The 21,446-nt window shown below is 42.5% G+C and overlaps 1 protein-coding gene across 1 annotated transcript; it reads left to right on the forward strand.

Moving 5' to 3' along the window:
* The first annotated feature begins 545 nt into the window (after positions 1-545).
* Positions 546-3,673, forward strand: LOC124682007 (vacuolar-processing enzyme beta-isozyme 1-like). Its single transcript, XM_047216778.1, has 9 exons — positions 546-761; positions 1,310-1,474; positions 1,666-1,822; positions 1,899-1,984; positions 2,080-2,279; positions 2,362-2,410; positions 2,479-2,685; positions 2,926-3,132; positions 3,258-3,673. Exons 1-9 carry the CDS (start codon positions 558-560, stop codon positions 3,438-3,440), a joined length of 1,458 nt encoding a protein of 485 aa, XP_047072734.1. The 5' UTR covers positions 546-557; the 3' UTR covers positions 3,441-3,673.
* The last annotated feature ends 17,773 nt before the right edge of the window (positions 3,674-21,446 follow it).

Here is a 21,446-nt window from a genome sequence, read left to right on the forward strand (position 1 = left end):
AATTATGTTCTGCATAAAAATGTCGGTTTGGTGGAGAGCCTGAGAGGAGATAATAGCGTGGGAAGGTTAATTACCTTGCTCTAGTTTTGGAGCCAGACTCCATTTTCTCCGCAGGAGTAGCGTCAGTCTCCTCCCGTTTCCTCTTCCGTCGCCGGGAGGCTGCGCAAACTACGGAGCCATATCGTCGGCCAATTCATGACGCCAACCGCCACCGCCGGCGCCGAGTGCGATTTCGCCTGGCCACGGCCGAAATCCGGTAGGAACCGCGGCGTTTTTTTAGCAAGTTTAGGCGTGTATTCCTTCCCAAATCCCAAACCAAGATTGGAATTTCAGCCACGCCACGCAAATCCGATTACGGAGGCGCCGCGAACTGGCTCGTCGGCGTCACGACCCGACGCGCAGCACCTCCACTGTCCACAGTCCCCCAACGGCACGCCGCCGCGGCTATAAAATGCGGCTCCAGTCCCCCACCGGCACCATCACACTTCGCCCTCTGCTTGCTTCCTCGATCTCTCTAGCTAGGAGCCTAGCACAGGCACTTGTTCTCGAGGGTGGCGATGGCTCGCTGGTGGGTGTGCGGACTCCTCTCGCTCCTGGCGGTGGCCGCGGCTGCGGAGGGGAGTGCGGAGCCGCTGATTCGGCTGCCGACGCAGGATGAGCATGGCGCTGCTCCCGCCCCTGCCCCGTCGGCGGAGGAAGGGATCACGAGGTGGGCCGTGCTCGTTGCGGGCTCCTCCGGCTACGACAACTACCGTCACCAGGTGAGACAGACTCTGGCTTTGGAAGCTTCAATCTCGTTACTTCCGAACTAGGTACTTGTTCCAATATTTTCTCAGTTCTTTCATCGAGCTCGTCGGGCTGAAAATGCTGCTTCATCTGTAGTATCGTTTTATTCCAGTTCTTTAGTTTTTGTTCAGGTTGCGCTGTTAGTGTTTGTTCGCTGCAGCAGAGGGTTAATCTCTGCTGGTTTCTGCAATGTGTGGGGTGTGTTGGTTTCTCCTATAAACAGCTCGAGACATGTTCAGTTTCTTAGCTGAAACTGGTGACCCGCTGGGGTTACTTCATCTATGAAAGCAGGACATGAGCTCTGTCTAAGTTCATAGGAAAATGTAGTGCGAGACACATAACTGGAAAAGAAATTTGTTTTGGTGAGGGCCATTTGGGGCAACTTGTTTTATAGATTACGATCATGAAGACTCAATGCTGCTCTGTATATGAAAAATTGATGGGACGTGCTTGGTTAAAATTCGATCACTAAGCAATTCTATGGGTGCTTGCTCAACGTTGTGGTGTTCTTGATGCACGACAGGCCGATGTGTGCCACGCCTACCAGATTCTGAAGAAGGGAGGGCTGAAGGAGGAGAACATCGTGGTGTTTATGTACGACGACATCGCCAATAACCATGAGAACCCAAGACGTGGAGTCATCATCAACCATCCTAAAGGCAAAGATGTTTACGCCGGTGTTCCCAAGGTATTATCTGGCTGTGTTCCATTTAATTTAGTTTCAAACAAGAGTGTGCACGTAATTCTGATTCCAGACCTTAATATCGATTGTACTTTTTAATCGGAGAATGATTGGTAGCTTTAGTACTGTTGTATTTGACGTGCTGCAGAATGCATGTTGTTGTATTCTAGACTGATCAATTTTAACATCCATCGCAGGACTACACTGGTGACCAGGTCACTACTAACAATTTCTTCGCGGTCCTCATGGGCAACAAAACTGGGGTTACTGGAGGAAGTAGGAAAGTGATAAACAGCAAACCGAATGATCACATCTTCATCTATTACGCGGATCATGGGGGAGTTGGTTCTCTTGGTGCACACTCCCACATAAATGTTACGTATCATTTACCTGATTTACTTGTGAAACGTAGCTAACCTTAAGTTTGTAGGTATGCCCAACAATCCATTTCTTTATGCCGGTGACTTCATTAAGGTGTTACGAGAAAAGCATGCTTCCAAGAGCTATTCAAAAATGGTATCATGTTATTTTTATTTTCCATAGGAAAACAATACTACTCTTGTAATTTTACAACAGTGCTCTTGATTAGAGTCTTATCTGTAATTTTGCAGATAATATATGTTGAAGCGTGTGAAAGCGGCAGTATGTTTGAGGGTATAATGCCTCAAGATCTCAATATTTATGTTACAACAGCAGCAAACGCAGTCGAAAGTAGCTGGGGAACATACTGCCCTGGGATGAATCCACCACCTCCTCAGGAATACCTTACCTGTTTAGGTGACGTCTACAGTGTATCCTGGATGGAAGACAGGTAATTAAGCATCGTGAAACATATCATGCTATGCATTCTGTACCTTATTTTTTTCAGACATCTCATAAAACCTACTTTGCAGTGAAATTCACAATCTAAAGAAGGAAGCGATCAAAGATCAGTACGAGACGGTAAGTCTCGAGTACACTTTCTTCATTCTGGTTAATTAGTGGCATCAATTCACTGCTTTCCTGGGCAGGTTAAAAAGAGAACCTCAAGCTCAAATAATAACTTAACTGGTTCTCATGTCATGGAGTATGGTGACAAGACATTCAAAGATGAGAAGCTTTTCCTTTATCAAGGCTTTGATCCTGCAAATGTCAACAACACAAACAGGCTGCCTTTGCCCAGCCTGGAGGGTGCAATCAATCAAAGGGATGCAGACATTCTTTTCATGTGGAAGAAGGTAAAACTTTACTTGTTTCTTAGGTCTCAGTTAACCAGTTATTTCCTGTCTAGTTCGTATATTCTCTGACCCATCACCTTGGACCTTTGCTTCTGTGGTTACTAGCTACATGTAGAACCAGGCCTTGCTGCTTGAAACAATGCATCTTTCTGTGTTATGTTTTTTTCATGAATCCTTTGTTTTCTGCCCTGTGTTCTATTTTGCCAAATTTGTATGCTAATGTTATCTTCTTGCTTTCAGTATGAGCAGCTAGACAGGGGATCGGAAGAGAAGCTGCGGGTTCTGAAGAAGATCAAAGAAACCGTGGCACACAGGAAACACCTCGACAACAGTATCGATTTCATTGGGAAGCTTGTGTTTGGATTTGAAAATGGGCCTTCAGTGCTTCAGGCTCCTCGAAGCTCCGGCCAACCAGTAGTCGACGACTGGGATTGTTTGAAGAGGATGGTAAGTGTAATACTAGTTCCTTATTTCAATCCCTTAAGAGTTTCTGATGTTGCTTCTAAATCCACGTTCTTTCTGTTTTAGTATGTTGGAACTTACTCTGTAATATACTGATGCCCATTTGTCAGGTGCGCGTTTTCGAGTCCCACTGCGGATCACTTACTCAGTATGGCATGAAACACATGAGGGCGTTCGCAAACCTCTGCAACAACGGCGTCTCCGAGGCCGAGATGAAGGAAGCAAGTGTCAGCGCTTGCGACGGGTACAGCTCGGCGAAGTGGAACCCGCTGGTTCTAGGCCACAGCGCCTGATCCGCTCGCTGCAGTACACGGGAGCAACAGCGAATGCTCCAGAGGTTCCTAGACCTCCTAGGTGTACATACATACCATTAGTCCATTATACCATATGATTGATACAAGAAACCACCCAACAGTGCGTCGATCTCTTGTATATGTGTTGGGTTAATCAGTAGTTCATGGTCTTGCCTGTGTAAATCAAGTTTGACTGCAATCAATTGAAAGGCAATGATCATGGGAAAAGTCTATGAATATTGTTGCATGACAGTGCCCTCTGATTTGGTACCAATCAACACGTGGGTCGATATTAGTGCACAAAATTGATGACCCATAGTAGTGTAAGGCAGTGATCGTCCTACAAGTGGGCAAATACAATTTTCGGCACCCCTTCTTCATGGAGGTTATGATCACCGCTAGTTAGCACATTTGGTTCTTCATAATGCTAAAATCTTCAGACAGAAGAGGCCTACCTTTGCAAGGTGGAAGTGCAACTTTGCTCATGACATATATCTTCTTAGGCATAGAAATAAAGCTAAGCATCTTGATGGCTTCAAGGATTGGATTGCGTCCCTTCCTTAAGCTAGTATTCTTGTACATAGGTAGGTCCACTACTTTTTCTCCTTTTTTGTACATATAACCTTGTTGATGAAATAAATTTTGTTGTGGGGCAGTAATTATTGCCAAAGTTTTAGGTCTTCAATTATTTCTAGGGTGGAGCCAAAGAATCTCAGTCGTTACATTCATAATATTAGAGTAACATTGGTGGGTGTGGTGAGGACTAACATGTTAAATCAGACCTATAGTACATCTATTATTTACATATAGAATTGTAAAATTTTATCCTCTAAGATTCTTCTAAATCTAACTAGGATGAGCCATATAACTTTGGATACTGACTTCAACTCGCGTTGCCAGCCAGTCCAGAACAACGTGGCGAGCTTCAAAATATTTGATTGATTAAAATCAATAAATGAGCATTATTCTTTCCCTATTCAGGAATATAACCTCTTGAATTTGATCAATCCTGTCATATAATAAGATGAAATGATTAAGTGCAACGATCATTTTTACAGGATAATAGATCGGAATGTGGAGTTAAAACTTATGTTGTTTATGTGTGCTACTATATCTGAACATGTAAATAATATTTACTATTAGATCAGTGGCGGAAATTTTATTTATTATCGATTTTTTCATTTTTTGTTTGATCTCCATGTACTTTTTACCTTTTATGCTACCATATGTCCAAGATAATTTCTTATATTTTCAGTTTAAATAGACATGTTTGGGTGAATATCCTGGGTGTAGTTACACCCATATCTAATATACTACCATACGGAAGTATATACGATACTTTATTGGTTTAAGTATATTCGTATAATATATCTAAGATACTCCAAACCAAGTTTGGTGAAAAAAATGCAAGTGAACCCATAGTTTGCAGTATATATCCGAAATACATGCATATGTATACGTAAAAAATGAGTCTACGTAAAAAAATATACATACTTCCTACAAAGTAGTATATATACTTCCAAAATAGTTTTATATACTTCATACTACATGTACATACTATCCGGTATGATAGATACTCTCTAAATTATGAGAAACACACGTGAGTGTAGCTACACCCGGGTGTAGTATGAATATGTCCTATATATATAGGATAAATATATATATATATATATATATATATAGGTAAAATAAGTGGGGCACCAAGGAGCCTGGACTCCAAGACTGAGAGCCGTTCGATTCTATCACAAAATGTACAAAGGAATTCGGATTTTTTCTACATAATTCGGGTCAGACCCGTTAGAACGTTTCATTTGAGGAAAGAGCAGACAAAGATTTGATATGTTTCCTTAATTTTTCTTTACCCACGCCATCCCATGAATGAAAACTTGTACCAATCTTTCCTAATCAAGCCAGCATGCTGCCTCCTTTTATTTGGTCTCCCACAATTCCACTTTTGCATGTGTGCATATGCGTATAGGTCTGAACCGGGCTGGCGGACGTCACGGCCGGCCGGCCGGTCGATCAACGTAGTAGCTTCTTCCTCTACATGCTGGTCTACATTGTTGGTCTTTTAAAAAACAGGATGGTGTGTACCTGAGATTATCATGTGTGTAATGAATTAAATTTTCTCGTATTTGTATACCAAAGAAATTCTCAATCATGATAAAATAAATTTCTAGGTATGTACATACGCTTCCCCTAAAAAAAAAGGTATGTACATACCCAAGAATCGGGTAAGCCAAATTTTCAAGGTATGACATGTAAAAAAGAATTTAAAAGGTACGATACTCCAAATAATTTCCACATACCCATAAAACTCATGTAGAGTTTGAAGAAGTTAGGTAGGTATATACCTAAGGTATTCACATACCTAGAGCAGACAATTTTATTTGACGATCGGCAAGGACATAAAGTAAATATTGATCCTATAAGCAAGATCATACGAACTGACAAAGAAGAAGAGTGCCGCAGTAGATAATTCGAGGTATTACATACGCATCGATTGTGAGAACCCTCGAACTAATACCCTATCCCGTCCTTTGCTATTAGGTACTAGACGACATATACCCACTGAATTAAACATAAAAAAATAATACATTAGAATTTTGCAGGTATTTCATAATTAACCAAGAAATTACGAGTGCCACACACCCACGAAACATCACATACCCATGTATTAATTGGTACATACCCATAAAACACTAGATATCATATGTGCATTATTTATGTATATACCCTTGTTATCATACCCACATACCCATACAATTTTCAGGTATCTACCTTAAAAACAACAATTGCACATATATGCATACCTATGGCGAACCTAATCAATATAGCCCCTAGTCAGTGCCATCTTTGATCCCCCTCCACCCCATCCTCTACATGGCCACAGTAGGCACGCGAACCCGGGCAAAGCTCGTAAATGTATTGGCGGTCGTACCCTCCTCCTAGGTTGGGCGCGGAGGCAGTGCTTGGTCAACAATGTCATTTTCTGGCCGGTAGCAGGGTTGTTCCGAGGGCAGCGCCGTGGAAACCAGGCTAGCCGACGGGGTGGCAGCCCCGGGCGGGCAGTCTGCAACATGACGCGCCTAGTCGCGGCACCTGCCATGGCGAAGGGTTGCAGCGGTCGGGCGGCCGTTGGTGAGGCATCTCGTGGCGGGGGTGACCTCGAGCATTGCAGATCCAGCGACCTAGGCGGTGCGGCCGTGCTTTATGGTGGCTGGCGGGGGTCGTATACCCAAGGATTTTTACTTGATATCGTATACCCAATGATTTTCACGCGGTATCGTATAACTAACTATTTTCACCTAGTATCGTATACCCAATATTTTTTCACCAGGTATCGTATACCCAACAATTTTTACCGGGTATCATATACCTAACATTTTCACCAGGTATATACCCAACAATTTTCACTAGGTATCATTGAGCCGACAACTTTCACCAGGTATCTATAACCAATTATTTTCAATTGGTATCGTGTACCCAATTTATTTTCACCATGTATCGTATAACCAACAATTTTCACTAGGTATCATATACCCAACGATTTTCATCGGGTACCATATACCCATAAATTTTCACCGGGTACCATATACCTAACATTTTCACCAGGTATATACCCGAAGATTTTCACCAGGTATATACCCAACAATTTTTACCAGGTATCATATACCTAAAATTTTCACCAGGTATATACCCGAAATTTTCACCAGACATATACCCGAAATTTTTCACCAGGTACCATATACCTAACATTTTCACCAGGTATATACCCGAAGATTTTCACCAGGTATATACCCAACAATTTTTACCGGGTATCATATACCTAACATTTTAGGTATATACCCGAAGATTTTCAATAGGTAGACAATTTTCACTAGGTATCATAGACCCGACAATTTTCACTAGGTATCTATAACCAATTATTTTCAATTGGTATCGTATACCCAAATTTTTTTACACCCTGTATCGTATAACCAACAATTTTCACTAGGTATCATATACTCAACGATTTTCATCGCGTACCATATACCCATAAATTTTCACCTGGTACCATATACCTAACATTTATCACCGGGTATATGCATGATGATTTTCAACGGGTATCATACCTAGAAAAAAATTACACATGCATGCATATTAATGGGGAACCTAATCAATATAGCCACTAGCGTCCCCTACCGTATTCCTTTCAAAAAAAAATATAGCCACTAGCGTCTTTCATCCCCCTCCACCCCGTCCTCTACCTTGACTCGGCAGGTGCGCACACCCGGGCAAAGCCCATAAAACTATGGGCAGTCGGAGTTTCCTATTGGGTTGCGCGCGTGGAAGAAGCTTTGGGTCAACGACATCATTTCCTAGCTCGTAGCGGGGCTGGTCCGAGAGCGACGTGGTGGGATCGAGGGCAGACGGCGGGATGGCATCCCCTAGCAGGCAGTTTGTAGTGCGACGCGCCTGGATGCGGCACCCGCCATGGTAGTCGGTTTGTGGCAGTCGGGCGATAGTTGGTGAGGCAGCTAGCGGCAAAGGCGACCTTGAGCGTTGTAGATCTGGCGACCAAGGTGGTACGGTCGTGCTTTGCGATGGACGGTGGGTGTCGTATACCCAACAATTTTCACCACGTATCGTTATCACCGGGTATCGTATACCCAAAGATTTTCACCGGGTATCGTATAACCTACTATTTTCACATGGCATCATATACCACTAGGTATCATATAATGAACAATTTTTTCTGGGTATCATATACCCAACGATTTTCACTGGGTACCATATACTCGACGATTTTCAATAGGTACCATATACCTAACATTTTCATCGGGTATACACCAGACAATTTTCGACGGGTATCGTATACCCAACGAATTTTAGGTATCATGCCCTAACAAAAATTGTGCCTAGATGCATACCTAAGCCTCCCAACGATTTTAACCGTGTATCATATACCCAATTTAATTGCGGCTGCGAAAAAGTCAGTTACTAGGTATGTCTGTACACCAAAATAATGTAGGTATGCTAGAACCAATAAATTACGGGTATGATACCCACAATAAACATTTCATACCCGGAAAATATAATCATGTAGCCCCTTAATTTTATTTTTAAATTTAATAGGTACATAAGTTACCAAATGATTTTTGAAAATAAAACCATGGCAGCACACGTACTACACATACCTCAATTGTAGGTATTCCTGTAAGGAAAGAATCATGGAGGCTTAAATTCTAACGTGAACTTCTCATATTCCTATACCGTGCATGCAAGCTGTTGGAATTACCATATCTAGTAATTACCAAATCGGCTAGGAGTTAGTACGCATGGGCAGTTACCATATCTAGTAATTACCAAGTGATTCATTGTTTCCTAATTAACGAATACTAACGGGCAGACCCATTAGCTCAGCTTACTGCTGGAATAGAACGCATCTAAATGCAATCCAGTGGTGATAAGGTATGGAGCATGGGCACCATGGTGCCCTAGCTAAAAACATAAAAATGATTGTATATACATGCCCTTCTTATTGTAGTCAAATTGACTTGTTGAGTAATCAACGATGTACCTGCCTGATTGATGAGGTTGAAAGGATCACCCTTTCACCCCCTCTCGCCCTGCGTGGCGACGGGGGGAACCCTAAAAAATCCCACCACTGCTAGCCCTTTGTTGCCGCCGGTGGTGGGGTCTGCCTCACTTGGAGGAACAGAGCGGGACAACTCCTCGATCGTGTGGGCGTAGTGTGGTTGCCGGGAGCCACGTCACGGTGGCTCTTCGGCGCAAGCAGCACGGCAGACGACATGGAAGCGGTCTGCACCTCCGGGTCGGTGGCCTGGTCCCCAACTTTCAAGGGGTGGGTGGCGTGAGATGCGGAACAACGTGTCGATGTGGCGCCGATGTTTCTCGACAGCTACATCGAGATCCAATCGTTGCCAGGTGTGGATTTGTGTGGCTACCGGTGAAAACCGAGATGGACGTTGGCGGCGCTGCTTGGCGTCATTTCCCTTATCGAATGCATCATTGTTGCAGCTTCCTTTTACATTGTTTGGGTGCTTCGAGGGAAACTCTAGATCTTGGTCTCCAGGATTGGACATTGGCGATACTTTTGGTGCGTTCTCCCTCTTGACAGAAACATTTTTGGAGCAACGACTGGATAGTGGAGACAAGAGGTAGAGGTAGAGCAGTGTACATTTTATCTCGCTGACGACGGTCGGCGAGACTTGGTAGCATGGTGTTATAGGGTCTCGGTGATAGACACGACATGATGGAATCGCGCAGGACGGGGGCGCTGTCTAGAATGTGGTGGTGTCGACGGTAGGAAAGGCGAAGATTTTGCGGATATTTATGTCGAATATTGTTCGGTGGTTCCTTGGAGATTTTGCGGATATTTATCTCGAATATTGTTCGGTGGTTCCTTGGCGGTGACAGATTTTGCTGCTTGTGCATGATGTGTTCGCTAAAATTCTGTAACTTGTGCGCTCCCGTTTGGCACAGATGGTGTCTCGAGGTATGCGATGTTTTTGGTTCCTAGTTGATGGGAGATTTTCGTGTTTTCAAGGCATAAGGTCATATTGGTATGATCTTCACTCATTGTCGGTTGTGTAGGTTTTGTGTGATGGCTTCGAATTTTTAGATATATAATTATTATCATACATTTGTTAAATAAATTAGGGATTTCTATTTTCGTGCCCTCGGGTCCTTAGTTGTGCTCAGTTTTCCCCAACTCCTTAGTTTTTCCTCAGTTTTTCCCAAGACCTTGTCTGAAACCCGCAGAAGGAGCTCGGACGGAAGGGATCCGTTAAGTTGGCCGTTCCGTGCTGATGAGTGGGGTCGTGTCGTTTGTGGGGTCGCGTCGTGTGGGGCTGGTAGGAAAGAACCGCGTGGGACAGGACGAGACCATGTTTGTGTGGCTGTAGCGTGTGGGGCCGTAGCGTGTGGGGTCGTAGTGTGTGGAGCCGTGTGGGTCCGGGACGTGGGCACGAGTGGTTTCTGTCTCTTTCGCCCAGATTAGCAGTTTTCAATGTACCTTTTCCTCTCTCTCGCTCGATCTCATTCATATTTGATTGCCCAAATTGGTAGCAAATCTAGAGCAGCTTCTCCTTCTGTTTTTTAACGACATTCATTTCTTTATGCCTTCATTTTTACCCAATCAGGTAGGAAATCTAGGGCACAAATCCGAGAAAAATATAGGATAAGCTGCATACAGCAGCCAACATAGCATAGATATATTCACGACGGATCCAACGAGTAGTACCGATAGAATCCTACAACATAAGCTACATTTTACATGAATTTAAACTGCTCTACGGATAGAGCAAGTCACATACGAGAGTGCGAGTAGGCATGTTCAACGCCTCCGGAGTTGCGCCCGTGACTCGCTTGGAGGTTGCGGAGGTGAATCCCAAGTGCTTTGTGTTTGGCCATGAACGCATGCACGTTCACCGTCGTTCCAACTCTAGCGCCGCATCCGCCAATGGATTCAGCATGGTTCACCAGGCGGTTGAAGTCGGTGGCGCGGAGCTTCTCGTTGCGAAGGGGCACATGTAAATGCCTCGAGCAAAGGGGCCATCGTAATGGCCGGACTGCAGCCTCCCGAGGACGTGACGAGTCTTGGTGTGGAAGGACTCGTCGTCGCTGTCGACGTCGCTGCTCTGCACTCTGTCACGTAGCACCAAAGATCGTGCAAAAACACGGAGTCAATTACAACGATGATGGAACAGAGAGTGAACAAAGATCATGCATGATAATATGGGCTCGAAAAAAGAGGTAGCCTCGGTTACATTGGACACACTTATATCCAGGATTTGAGTCGAGCAAACCAAAGATCATGCACAACAAATTTGTACACACCAATTGTTTACTCGACCAAACCTCGAATCAATTTGTGCCCAAATATTCATCATCATCGGCACAAATCTTAAACAAAAGCAAATCACAAGCAGTAATAACGCAAGATCTAACACAAAAGGATTGAACTAGGAACAGACGCACCCTAATAACGCTAGATCTAACACAAATGGATTGAACTAGGAACAGAAGAACCCTAATAACGCTAGATCTAACACAAAAGGATTGAAATGGGATAAGAACAAGGGAGCAAAGGGTTACCTCCGGCTCGTCGTCGACGATGCTGGGTGTCGTAGGGGTTCTCCGGCGCGTCGTACGACACTGGTTCGTACGGGTCCCAAGCGACGGGGGCTGGACGGTGGCGGCGGCCGATGCGCCGGCGGCTGATGCGCCGGCTGCTACGTTGGAAGCAGCGACAGGGGCCTGGACGGGGCAGCGGCCGATGCGCCGGCGGGCGATGCGCCGGCTGCTACGTTGGAAGCAGCGACGGGGGCCTGGACGGGGGCAGCGGCCGATGCGCCGGCGGCTGATGCGCCGACAATGGGCATCTCATTCTTCTCCATCGCTGGCGGTTCTCTTCGGGGTTTTTTCTTCGGTTGTGGAGAAGATGATGGGACAGGAGAGGCGGTTGCAGTGAGAACGTGCGTCGAGGGAGAGGAAAAGGGCTCTATAAAGACGAAGGTGGCGTGTACCGCAACACGCGTCCGTGATACGTCTCCGACGTATAAATAATTTCTTATGTTCCATGCCACATTATTGATGATATCTACATGTTTTATGCATACTTTATGTCATATTTATGCGTTTTCCGGAACTAACCTATTGACGAGATGCCGAAGGGCCAGTTCCTGTTTTCTGCTGTTTTTGGTTCCAGAAATCCTAGTAAGGAAATATTCTCGGAATTAGACGAAATCAATGTCCAGGGTCCTATTTCTTCACGAAGCTTCCAGAAGTGCGAAGGGGAAACGAAGTGGGGCCACGAGGTGGGGACACAGTAGGGCGGCGTGATACGTCTCCAACGTATCTATAATTTCTGATGTTCCATGCTTGTTTTATGACAATACCAACATGTTTTGTTCACACTTTATATCATTTTTATGCGTTTTTCGGAACTAACCTATTGACGAGATGCCAAAAGGCCGGTTGTCTGTTTTCCGCTGTTTTTGGTTTCAGAAATCCTAATAAGGAAATATTTTCGGAATCGGACGAAATCAACTCCGGAGATCTTATAATTTCGGGAAGCTTCCGTAGCACCGGAGAAAAGTCGGAGGGGTGCCGGGGGCCCCACCCCACGAGGCGGCGCGGCCCAAGGGGGGCGCCCCTATGGTGTCGTCACCCCGTGGCCCCTCCGACTCCGACTCTCGGCCTATATAATCGTCCCCGACCTAAAAACATCGACCAAGAAGACGGAAACGGAGAAAACCATCCGGAGCCGCCGCCATCGCGAAAGTCCAATTCGGGGGACAGAACTCTCCGTTCCGGCACCCTGCCGGGCGGGGAATTTCCCCGGAGCCATCTCCACCGCCGTCTCCACCGCCATCTTCATCGCCATCGCTGTCTCCATGATGAGGAGGGAGTAATTCACCCTCGGGGCTGAGGGCTCTACCGTAGCTATGTGGTTAATCTCTCTCTCGTACTCCAATACAATGATCTCGTGAATTGCTTTGCATGATTGAGATCCATATGATGAGCTTTGTATCGCTACTAGTTTATGTGCTACTCATGTGATGTTATTAAAGTAGTCTATTCCTCCTGCATGGTGTAAAGGTGACTAGTGTGTGCACCGTGTGGTTCTTGTTGTAGGCTGTGATCATGATCTCTTGTAGATTGTGGAGTTAATTATCATTATGATAGTATTGATGTGATCTATTCCTCCTTCATAGTGTAATGTGGACAGTGTGTGCACTATGTTAGTTCTTGGTTTATTTTGCAATGATCTATTATGCTCTAAGGTTATTTAAATATGAACATTGAATTGTGGAGCTTGTTAACTCCGGCATTGAGGGTTCGTGTAATCCTACGCAATGTGTTCATCATCCAACAAAAGAGTGTATGTAGCACATAAGAGAAAGAGTTATTTATTATGCGATCAATGTTGAGAGTGTCCACTAGTGAAAGTATGATCCCTAGGCCTTGTTTCCAAACATCGAATCTCCGTTTATTTACTGTTCTGTTGCATGTTTACTCGCTGCCATATTTTATTCAGATTGCTATTACCACTCATATACATCCATACTACTTGTATTTCACTATCTCTTCGCCAAACTAGTGCACCTATTAGGTGTGTTGGGGACACAAGAGACTTCTTGCTTTGTGGTTGCAGGGTTGCATGAGAGGGATATCTTTGACCTCTTACTCCCTGAGATCGATAAACCTTGGGTGATCCACTTAAGGGAAAACTTGTTGCTGTTCTACAAACCTCTGCTCTTGGAGGCCCAACACTGTCTACAAGAATAGAAGCTCCCGTAGACATCAAGCTATTTTCTGGCGCCGTTGCCGGGGAGGTAAGGTAAAAGGTATTCACATCCTCTGACTACTAAGCTATTTCCTAGCACTGTTGCCGGTGTGTGAGTGCTCGAAGCTATTTCCTTTAGATCCTGCAATTGCATCTTTTTGTTTCTTGTTTTCACTAGTTAGGCATAATGGAAAACAACAAAAAATTTAATTAGCTTTTTAATCTTTTTCCTAATTTAGAATTGTTTGATGCGAAAATTAAAAAACCTATGGAACCTTATTTGCATGATAGTAGCAATGTTATTAGTACAAATGCAATTACTGCTAATGCTATGGAGAAGTCTAAGCTTGGGGAAGCTGGTTTTTGTGATATTTTTAGCTTCCCATCTTTAGGGGAGAAAATTTGCTCTGATAATACTTTATCTCCCATATGCGATAACTGTAATGATGCTTGTGATATTTTAAATGCACCTACTGAAAGTATTCCATATAAAATACCTATGAAAATTATTGAACGTGTTATGGATAACCGCTATGAAGGGGATGGAACTGTCCATCCTGGAGATCATTTACTGTTTTTGCATGAATTATGCGGGTTATTCAAGTGTGCAGGTATCTCTATGGATGAAGTGAAGAAGAAGTTATTCTCTATGTCGTTGTCTGGTAAAGCGGCGCATTGGCATAAACTGCTGAAGGATGAGCATTCTCTTGATTGGAAGGATATTGTGCCTCTATTTTATTCTAAATTCTATCCTCCAAGTGAAATTCACAAAGACCGAAACCGAATATATAATTTCCGGCCTCATGATGGAGAGAGTATTGCCCAAGCATGGGAGAGATTGAAGTCTTTAATGCTCAAATGCCCCAATCATGAGCTTCCAGGTAATATCATCATTGATAATTTCTATGCAAGACTTTCTTTTCAAGATAAGACCTTGCTGGATACTACTTGTTCTGGATCATTCACGCGCAACAAAGAAGAGTTTAAAAGGGACCTTCTTGATCGGATTAAGGAGAACGCTGAAGATTGGGAGAACGACAAAGGTAAAGAGTCAGGTATAAATTATGATTATGAATGCATTGAAACTTTTATGGATACCGATAAATTTCGAAATATGAGTGCTACTTATGGTCTTGACTTTCAAGTTGCTGCAAATCTTTATAAAGCCTTTGCTTCTCATTTTGAATTGCCTAAAAAGAATTTTGATAAGTATCATGAACCTTTTAAAGAGGCTTGTATGAAGAATGAAATTGTTGTTAATTATTGTAATAAGCATGCTCAAACTCCTAAGAATGCTATTTCCTATAAGCATGTTAATTTTTGTGGAATACATAGACCTTGTGGAATTAATCAAATCAAAGATGAATATTATATCCATCATGCTAATGAAAAAACTAGAAAGTGGTTTAGGGCTCTAGATGATCTTGGTAAAAAAGTTTGTGCCCTCTATCCTTTTATTTGTGAAGTTTGCCACGAAGTGGGTCATTTTAATTTTCAATGCTCCTCCAATGATAATTTGAACCCAATGAGTGCTGCAAATTTGTATTGTGATGATAAAATTACTCCTAATCAGCATGATGAACTTACTTTATTTTTGGGGTGTGAAGAACTCGTCAAGAAAAATCTCTTTGTTACATATGAGTGATCTTGATATTGATGATGTCCTGCATGGGTGTTTTTCTTATTGCATTGATAATAGCCATACAAATACTTACATACAAAATATTTTAGAAGATGACACCTTGCCAAAATATGATAGGACCGTTGTGTGTTTTCAACTAATTAATGAAAAGGAGGGATCCTCCCAAGTTTCTTCTATTGTTTCTGAAAGTAAATCAGGTTATGCGGACAAGCCACCCTTCAAGCCTCTTCCTCCTAAAGAAGGGAACGAGGAGAAGGAAGAGAAGAAGAAGAAAAAGGGAACGAAGAAGAAGAAGAAGAAGAAGAAGAAGAAGAAGAAGAAGAAGAAGAAGGAGAATAAAAAGAAAGAGGTAACGGCGTATCCCCGCGTGAATGAGATAACGCTAGGTAACCGTAAGTATGTTGCTCCTAATGATTATTGTGATAATGAATCTGAATACGATGATCTTCCTATGCCCTTTACATACATTAGCGATCATGATTTGAATGAGCACACTACTTTTGATATTACAAATCTCCGGGAAACTAATTCCGAAAATGATGATGATAATAATTGCCATAGTGTCGATTGCTATCCATGCTTCCTCCCATGATGATATAGAAAGCTCTAAGCTTGGGGAAGAGGTGTTTGAAAATCCTTTTGCTACTGATCATTATGTGTTTGATACATCTCCTTCTAATAACAATGATGGTATGGTCATAGATAAACCGATCGTGAAAGATAACTATTCTATTTCTTATGATGACACTCGTGCCTCCGATCTTTGATGATTATTATAAAGAATGCTATGATATAGGTTATAACTATCCTTATGAAACTTGTCATAGTCATGATTGGATTACCAAAAACAATTCTTTTAATATGCAACTTGTTTACCATGTTCAAATTCTTGATAATAATCTTGCTCCAATTACTATTAATGAGAATAACTCTTCTTATGCCAAAATTAATGATACTTCTATGCATATGAACCATGATAAGAATATTTTAAGTGATGGGTATATTGTGGATTTCATCAATGATGCTACTGAAAGTTATTATGAGAGAGGGAAATATGGTTATATGCATCTTAATAATATTAAGTTTCCCCTCTTTATGTTGAGAATCTTGAAGTTACTCGTGTTTTATCCTCTTATGCTTGTCACTTTGCTCTTCATGAATTCATTTGTGTATAAGATTATTCTGCATAGGAAGCATGTTAGGCTTAAATGTGTTTTGAATTGCCTCTTGATACTCCCTTTTTGCTTCAAATACTATTTCCTGCGAATGGATCATTAAAACTGCTGAGCCCATCTTAATGGCTATAAAGAAAGAACTTCTTGGGAGATAACCCATGTGTTATTTTGCTACAGTACTTTGTTTTATATTTGTGTCTTGGAAGTTGTTTACTACTGTAGCAACCTCTTCTTATCTTAGTTTTGTGTTTTGTTGTGCCAAGTAAAGTCGTTGATAGTAAGGTTCATACTAGATTTGGATTACTGCGCAGAAACAGATTTCTTTGCTGTCACGAATCTGGGCAAAATTCTCTGTAGGTAACTCGGAAAATTATGCCAATTTACGTGAGTGATCCTCAGATATGTACGCAACTTTCATTAAATTTGAGCATTTTCATTTGAGCAAGTCTGGTGCCTCAATAAAATTCGTCTTTACGGACTGTTCTGTTTTGACAGATTCTGCCTTTTATTTCGCATTGCCTCTTTTGCTATGTGAGATGGATTTCTTTGTTCCATTAAACTCCAGTAGCTTTGTGCAATGTCCAGAAGTGTTAAGAATGATTGTGTCATCTCTGAACATGTGAATTTTTGATTATGCACTAACCCTCTAATGAGTTGTTTTGAGTTTGGTGTGAAGGAAGTTTTCAAGGGTCAAGAGAGGAGGATGATACAATGTGATCAAGAAGAGTGAAAAGTCTAAGATTGGGGATGCCCCGGTGGTTCATCCCTGCATATTTCAAGAAGACTCAAGCATCTAAGCTTGGGGATGCCCAAGGCATCCCCTTCTTCATCGACAAATTATCAGGTTCCTTCTCTTGGAACTATATTTTTATTCGGTCACATCTTATGTATTTTACTTGGAGCGTCTGTTTGTTTGTTTCTATTTTTGTTTTTGTTTGAATAAATGATTGTGTGGGAGAGAGACACGCTCCGCTGGTTCATATGAACACATGTGTTCTTAGCTTTTAATTTTCATGGCGAAGGTTGAAACTGCTTCGTTAATTGTTATATGGTTGGAAACGGAAAATGTTACATGTAGTAATTGGTATGATGTCTTGGATAATGTGATACTTGGCAATTGTTGTGCTCATGTTTAAACTTTTGCATCATATACTTTGCACCCATTAATGAAGAAATACATAGAGCATGCTAAAATTTGGTTTGCATATTTGGTCTCTCTAAAGTCTAGATAATTTCTAGTATTGAGTTTGAACAACAAGGAAGACGGTGTAGAGTCTTATAATGTTTTCAATATGTCTTTTATGTAAGTTTTGCTGCACCGGTTCATCCTTGTGTTTGTTTCGAACAACCTTTCTAGCCTAAGCCTTGTATCGAGAGGGAATACTTCTCATGCATCCAAAATACTTGAGCCAACCACTATGCCATTTGTGTCCACCATACCTACCTACTACATGGTATTTCTCCGCCATTCCAAAGTAAATTGCTTGAAGTGCTACCTTTAAAATTCTATCCTCTACCTTTGCAGTATATAGCTCATGGGACAAATAGCTTAAAAACTATTGTGGTATTGAATATGTACTTATGCACTTTATCTCTTATTAAGTTGCTTGTTGTGCGATAACCATGTTCCTGGGGACGCCATCAACTACTCTTTGTTGAATATCATGTGAGTTGCTATGCATGTCCGTCTTGTCTGAAGTAAGGGCGATTTACCACCTTATGGTTAGAGCGTGCATATTGTTAGAGAAGAACATTGGGCCGCTAACTAAAGCCATGATCCATGGTGGAAGTTTCAGTTTTGGACATATATCCTCAATCTCAAATGAGAAAATTAATTGTTGTAACATGCTTATGCATAAAAGAGGAGTCCATTATCTCGTTGTCTATGTTGTCCCGGTATGGATGTCTAAGTTGAGAATAATCAATAGCGAGAAATCCAATGCGAGCTTTCTCCTTAGACCTTTGTACGAGCGGCATAGAGGTACCCCTTTGTGACACTTGGTTAAAACATGTGCATTGCGATGATCCCGGTAGTCCAAGCTAATTAGGACAAGGTGCGGGCACTATTAGTATACTATGCATGAGGCTTGCAACTTGTAAGATATAATTTACATGATACATATGCTTTATTACTACCGTTGACAAAATTGTTTCTTGTTTTCAAAATCAAAGCTCTAGCACAAATATAGCAATCGATGCTTTCCTCTTTGAAGGACCATTCTTTTTACTTTTATGTTGAGTCAGTTCACCTATCTCTCTCCACCTCAAGAAGCAAACACTTGTGTTAACTGTGCATTGATTCTTACATACTTGCTTATTGCACTTGTTATATTGCTTTGCATTGACAACTATCCATGAGATATACATGTTACAAGTTGAAAGCAACTGCTGAAACTTTATCTTCCATTGTGTTGCTTCAATGTCTTTACTTTGAATTTATTGCTTTATGAGTAACTCTTATGCAAGACTTATTGATGCTTGTCTTGAAAGTACTATTCATGAAAAGTCTTTGCTATATGATTCAATTGTTTACTCATTGCATTAACATTGTTTTGAATCGCTGCATTCATCTCATATGCTTTACAATAGTATGATTAAGATTATGTTGGTAGCATGTCACCTCAAAAATTATCTTCTATCGTTTACCTACTCGAGGACGAGTAGGAACTAAGCTTGGGGATGCTGATACGTCTCCAACGTATCTATAATTTCTGATGTTCCATGCTTGTTTTATGACAATACCAACATGTTTTGTTCACACTTTATATCATTTTTATGCGTTTTTCGGAACTAACCTATTGACGAGATGCCAAAAGGCCAGTTGCTGTTTTCTGCTGTTTTTGGTTTCAGAAATCCTAGTAAGGAAATATTTTCGGAATCGGACGAAATCAACTCCGGAGATCTTATAATTTCAGGAAGCTTCCAGAGCACCGGAGAAAAGTCAGAGGGGTGCCAGGGGGCCCTGATACGTCTCCGACGTATCGATAATTTCTTATGTTCCATGCCACATTATTGATGTTATCTACATGTTTTATGCACACTTTATGTCATATTCTGGAACTAACCTATTAACAAGATGCCGAAGTGCCGATTCTTTGTTTTCTGCTGTTTTTGGTTTCAGAAATCCTAGTAAGGAAATATTCTCGGAATTGGACGAAATCAAAGCCCGGGGGCCTATTTTTCCACGAAGCTTCCGGAAGTCCGAAGACGAGACGAAGAGGGGCCACGGGGTGGCCAAACCCTAGGGCGGCGCGGCCCCACCCCCGGCCGCGCCGGCCTATGGTGTGGGCCCCCGTGCCGCCTCTTGACTTGCCCTTCCGCCTACTTAAAGCCTCCGTGACGAAACCCCCGATGCCGAGAGCCACGATACGGAAAACCTTCCCGGAGACGCCGTCGCCGCCGATCCCATCTCGGGGGATCCGAGGAGATCGCCTCCGGCACCCTGCCGGAGAGGGGAATCATCCCCGGAGGACTCTACGCCGCCATGGTCGCCTCCGGTGTGATGTGTGAGTAGTCTACCCCTGGACTATGGGTCCATAGCGGTAGCTAGATGGTTGTCTTCTCCCCATTGTGCTATCATTGTCGGATCTTGTGAGCTGCCTAACATGATCAAGATCATCTATACGTAATTCTATATGTTGCGTTTGTTGGGATCCGATGAATAGAGAATACTTGTTATGTTGATTATCAAAGTTATGCTTATGTGTTGTTTATGATCTTGCATGCTCTCCGTTACTAGTAGATGCTGCGGCCAAGTAGATGCTTGTAACTCCAAGAGGGAGTACTTATGCTCGATAGTGGGTTCATGCTGCATTGACACACGGGACGGTGACGAGAAAGTTCTAAGGTTGTGTTGTGCTTGTTGCCACTAGGGATAAAACATTGATGCTATGTCTAAGGATGTAGTTGTTGATTACATTACGCACCATACTTAATGCAATTGTACTGTTGCTTGCAACTTAATGCTTGGAGGGGTTCGGATGATAACACTGAAGGTGGACTTTTTAGGCATAGATGCGGTTGGATGGCGGTCTATGTACTTTGTCGTAATGCCCAATTAAATCTCACTATACTCATCATGATATGTATGTGCATTGTCATGCTCTCTTTATTTGTCAATTGCCCAAGCTGTAATTTGTTCACCCAACATGCTTGTTCGTCTTATGGGAGAGACACCTCTAGTGAGCTGTGGACCCCGGTCCAATTCTCTTTCTTGAAATACAATCTCTTGCAATACTTGTTCTCTTGTTTTCTCTGCAAACAATCATCTTCCACACAATACGGTTAATCCTTTGTTACAGCAAGCCGGTGAGATTGACAACCTCATCTGTTTCGTTGGGGCAAAGTACTTTGGTTGTGTTGTGCGGGTTCCACGTTGGCGCCGGAATCCCTGGTGTTGCGCCGCACTACATCTCGCCGCCATCAACCTTCAACGTGCTTCTTGACTCCTACTGGTCCGATTAAACCTTGGTTTCTTGCGAGGGAAACTTGCCGCTGTGCGCATCACACCTTCCTCTTGGGGTTCCCAACGGACGCGTGTCGAACGAAAAGACAATACGTCAACCACGCGCATCAAGCAAATTTACGGCGCCGTTGCGGGGATCTAGAGAAATTACACCCAGAGATTCAACTCCCACGGCAATGCTAAATTTCGGCGCCGTTGCGGGAGATCAAGACACTGCAAGGAGTCTCCAATCTCTTTACTTTGTTTTTGTCTTGCTTAGTTTTATTTACTACTTTGTTTGCTGCACTAAATCAAAATACAAAAAAATTAGTTGCTAGTTTTACTTTATTTGCTATCTTGTTTGCTATATCGAAAACACAAAAAAATTAGTTTACTTGCATTTACTTTATCTAGTTTGCTTTATTTACTTGTTGCTAAAATGGCCAAC

This window comes from Lolium rigidum, chromosome 1 (genome assembly GCF_022539505.1).
Source record: "Lolium rigidum isolate FL_2022 chromosome 1, APGP_CSIRO_Lrig_0.1, whole genome shotgun sequence".
Taxonomy (NCBI): Eukaryota; Viridiplantae; Streptophyta; class Magnoliopsida; order Poales; family Poaceae; genus Lolium; species Lolium rigidum.

Coding starts and splice junctions, on each gene's coding strand:
- LOC124682007 (XM_047216778.1), top strand. CDS start 558: ATGGCTCGCTGGTGGGTGTGCGGACTCCTCTCGCTCCTGGCGGTGGCC. Junction 762..1,309: donor ACGACAACTACCGTCACCAG/GTGAGACAGACT, acceptor GATGCACGACAG/GCCGATGTGTGCCACGCCTA. Junction 2,686..2,925: donor TTCTTTTCATGTGGAAGAAG/GTAAAACTTTAC, acceptor TCTTGCTTTCAG/TATGAGCAGCTAGACAGGGG.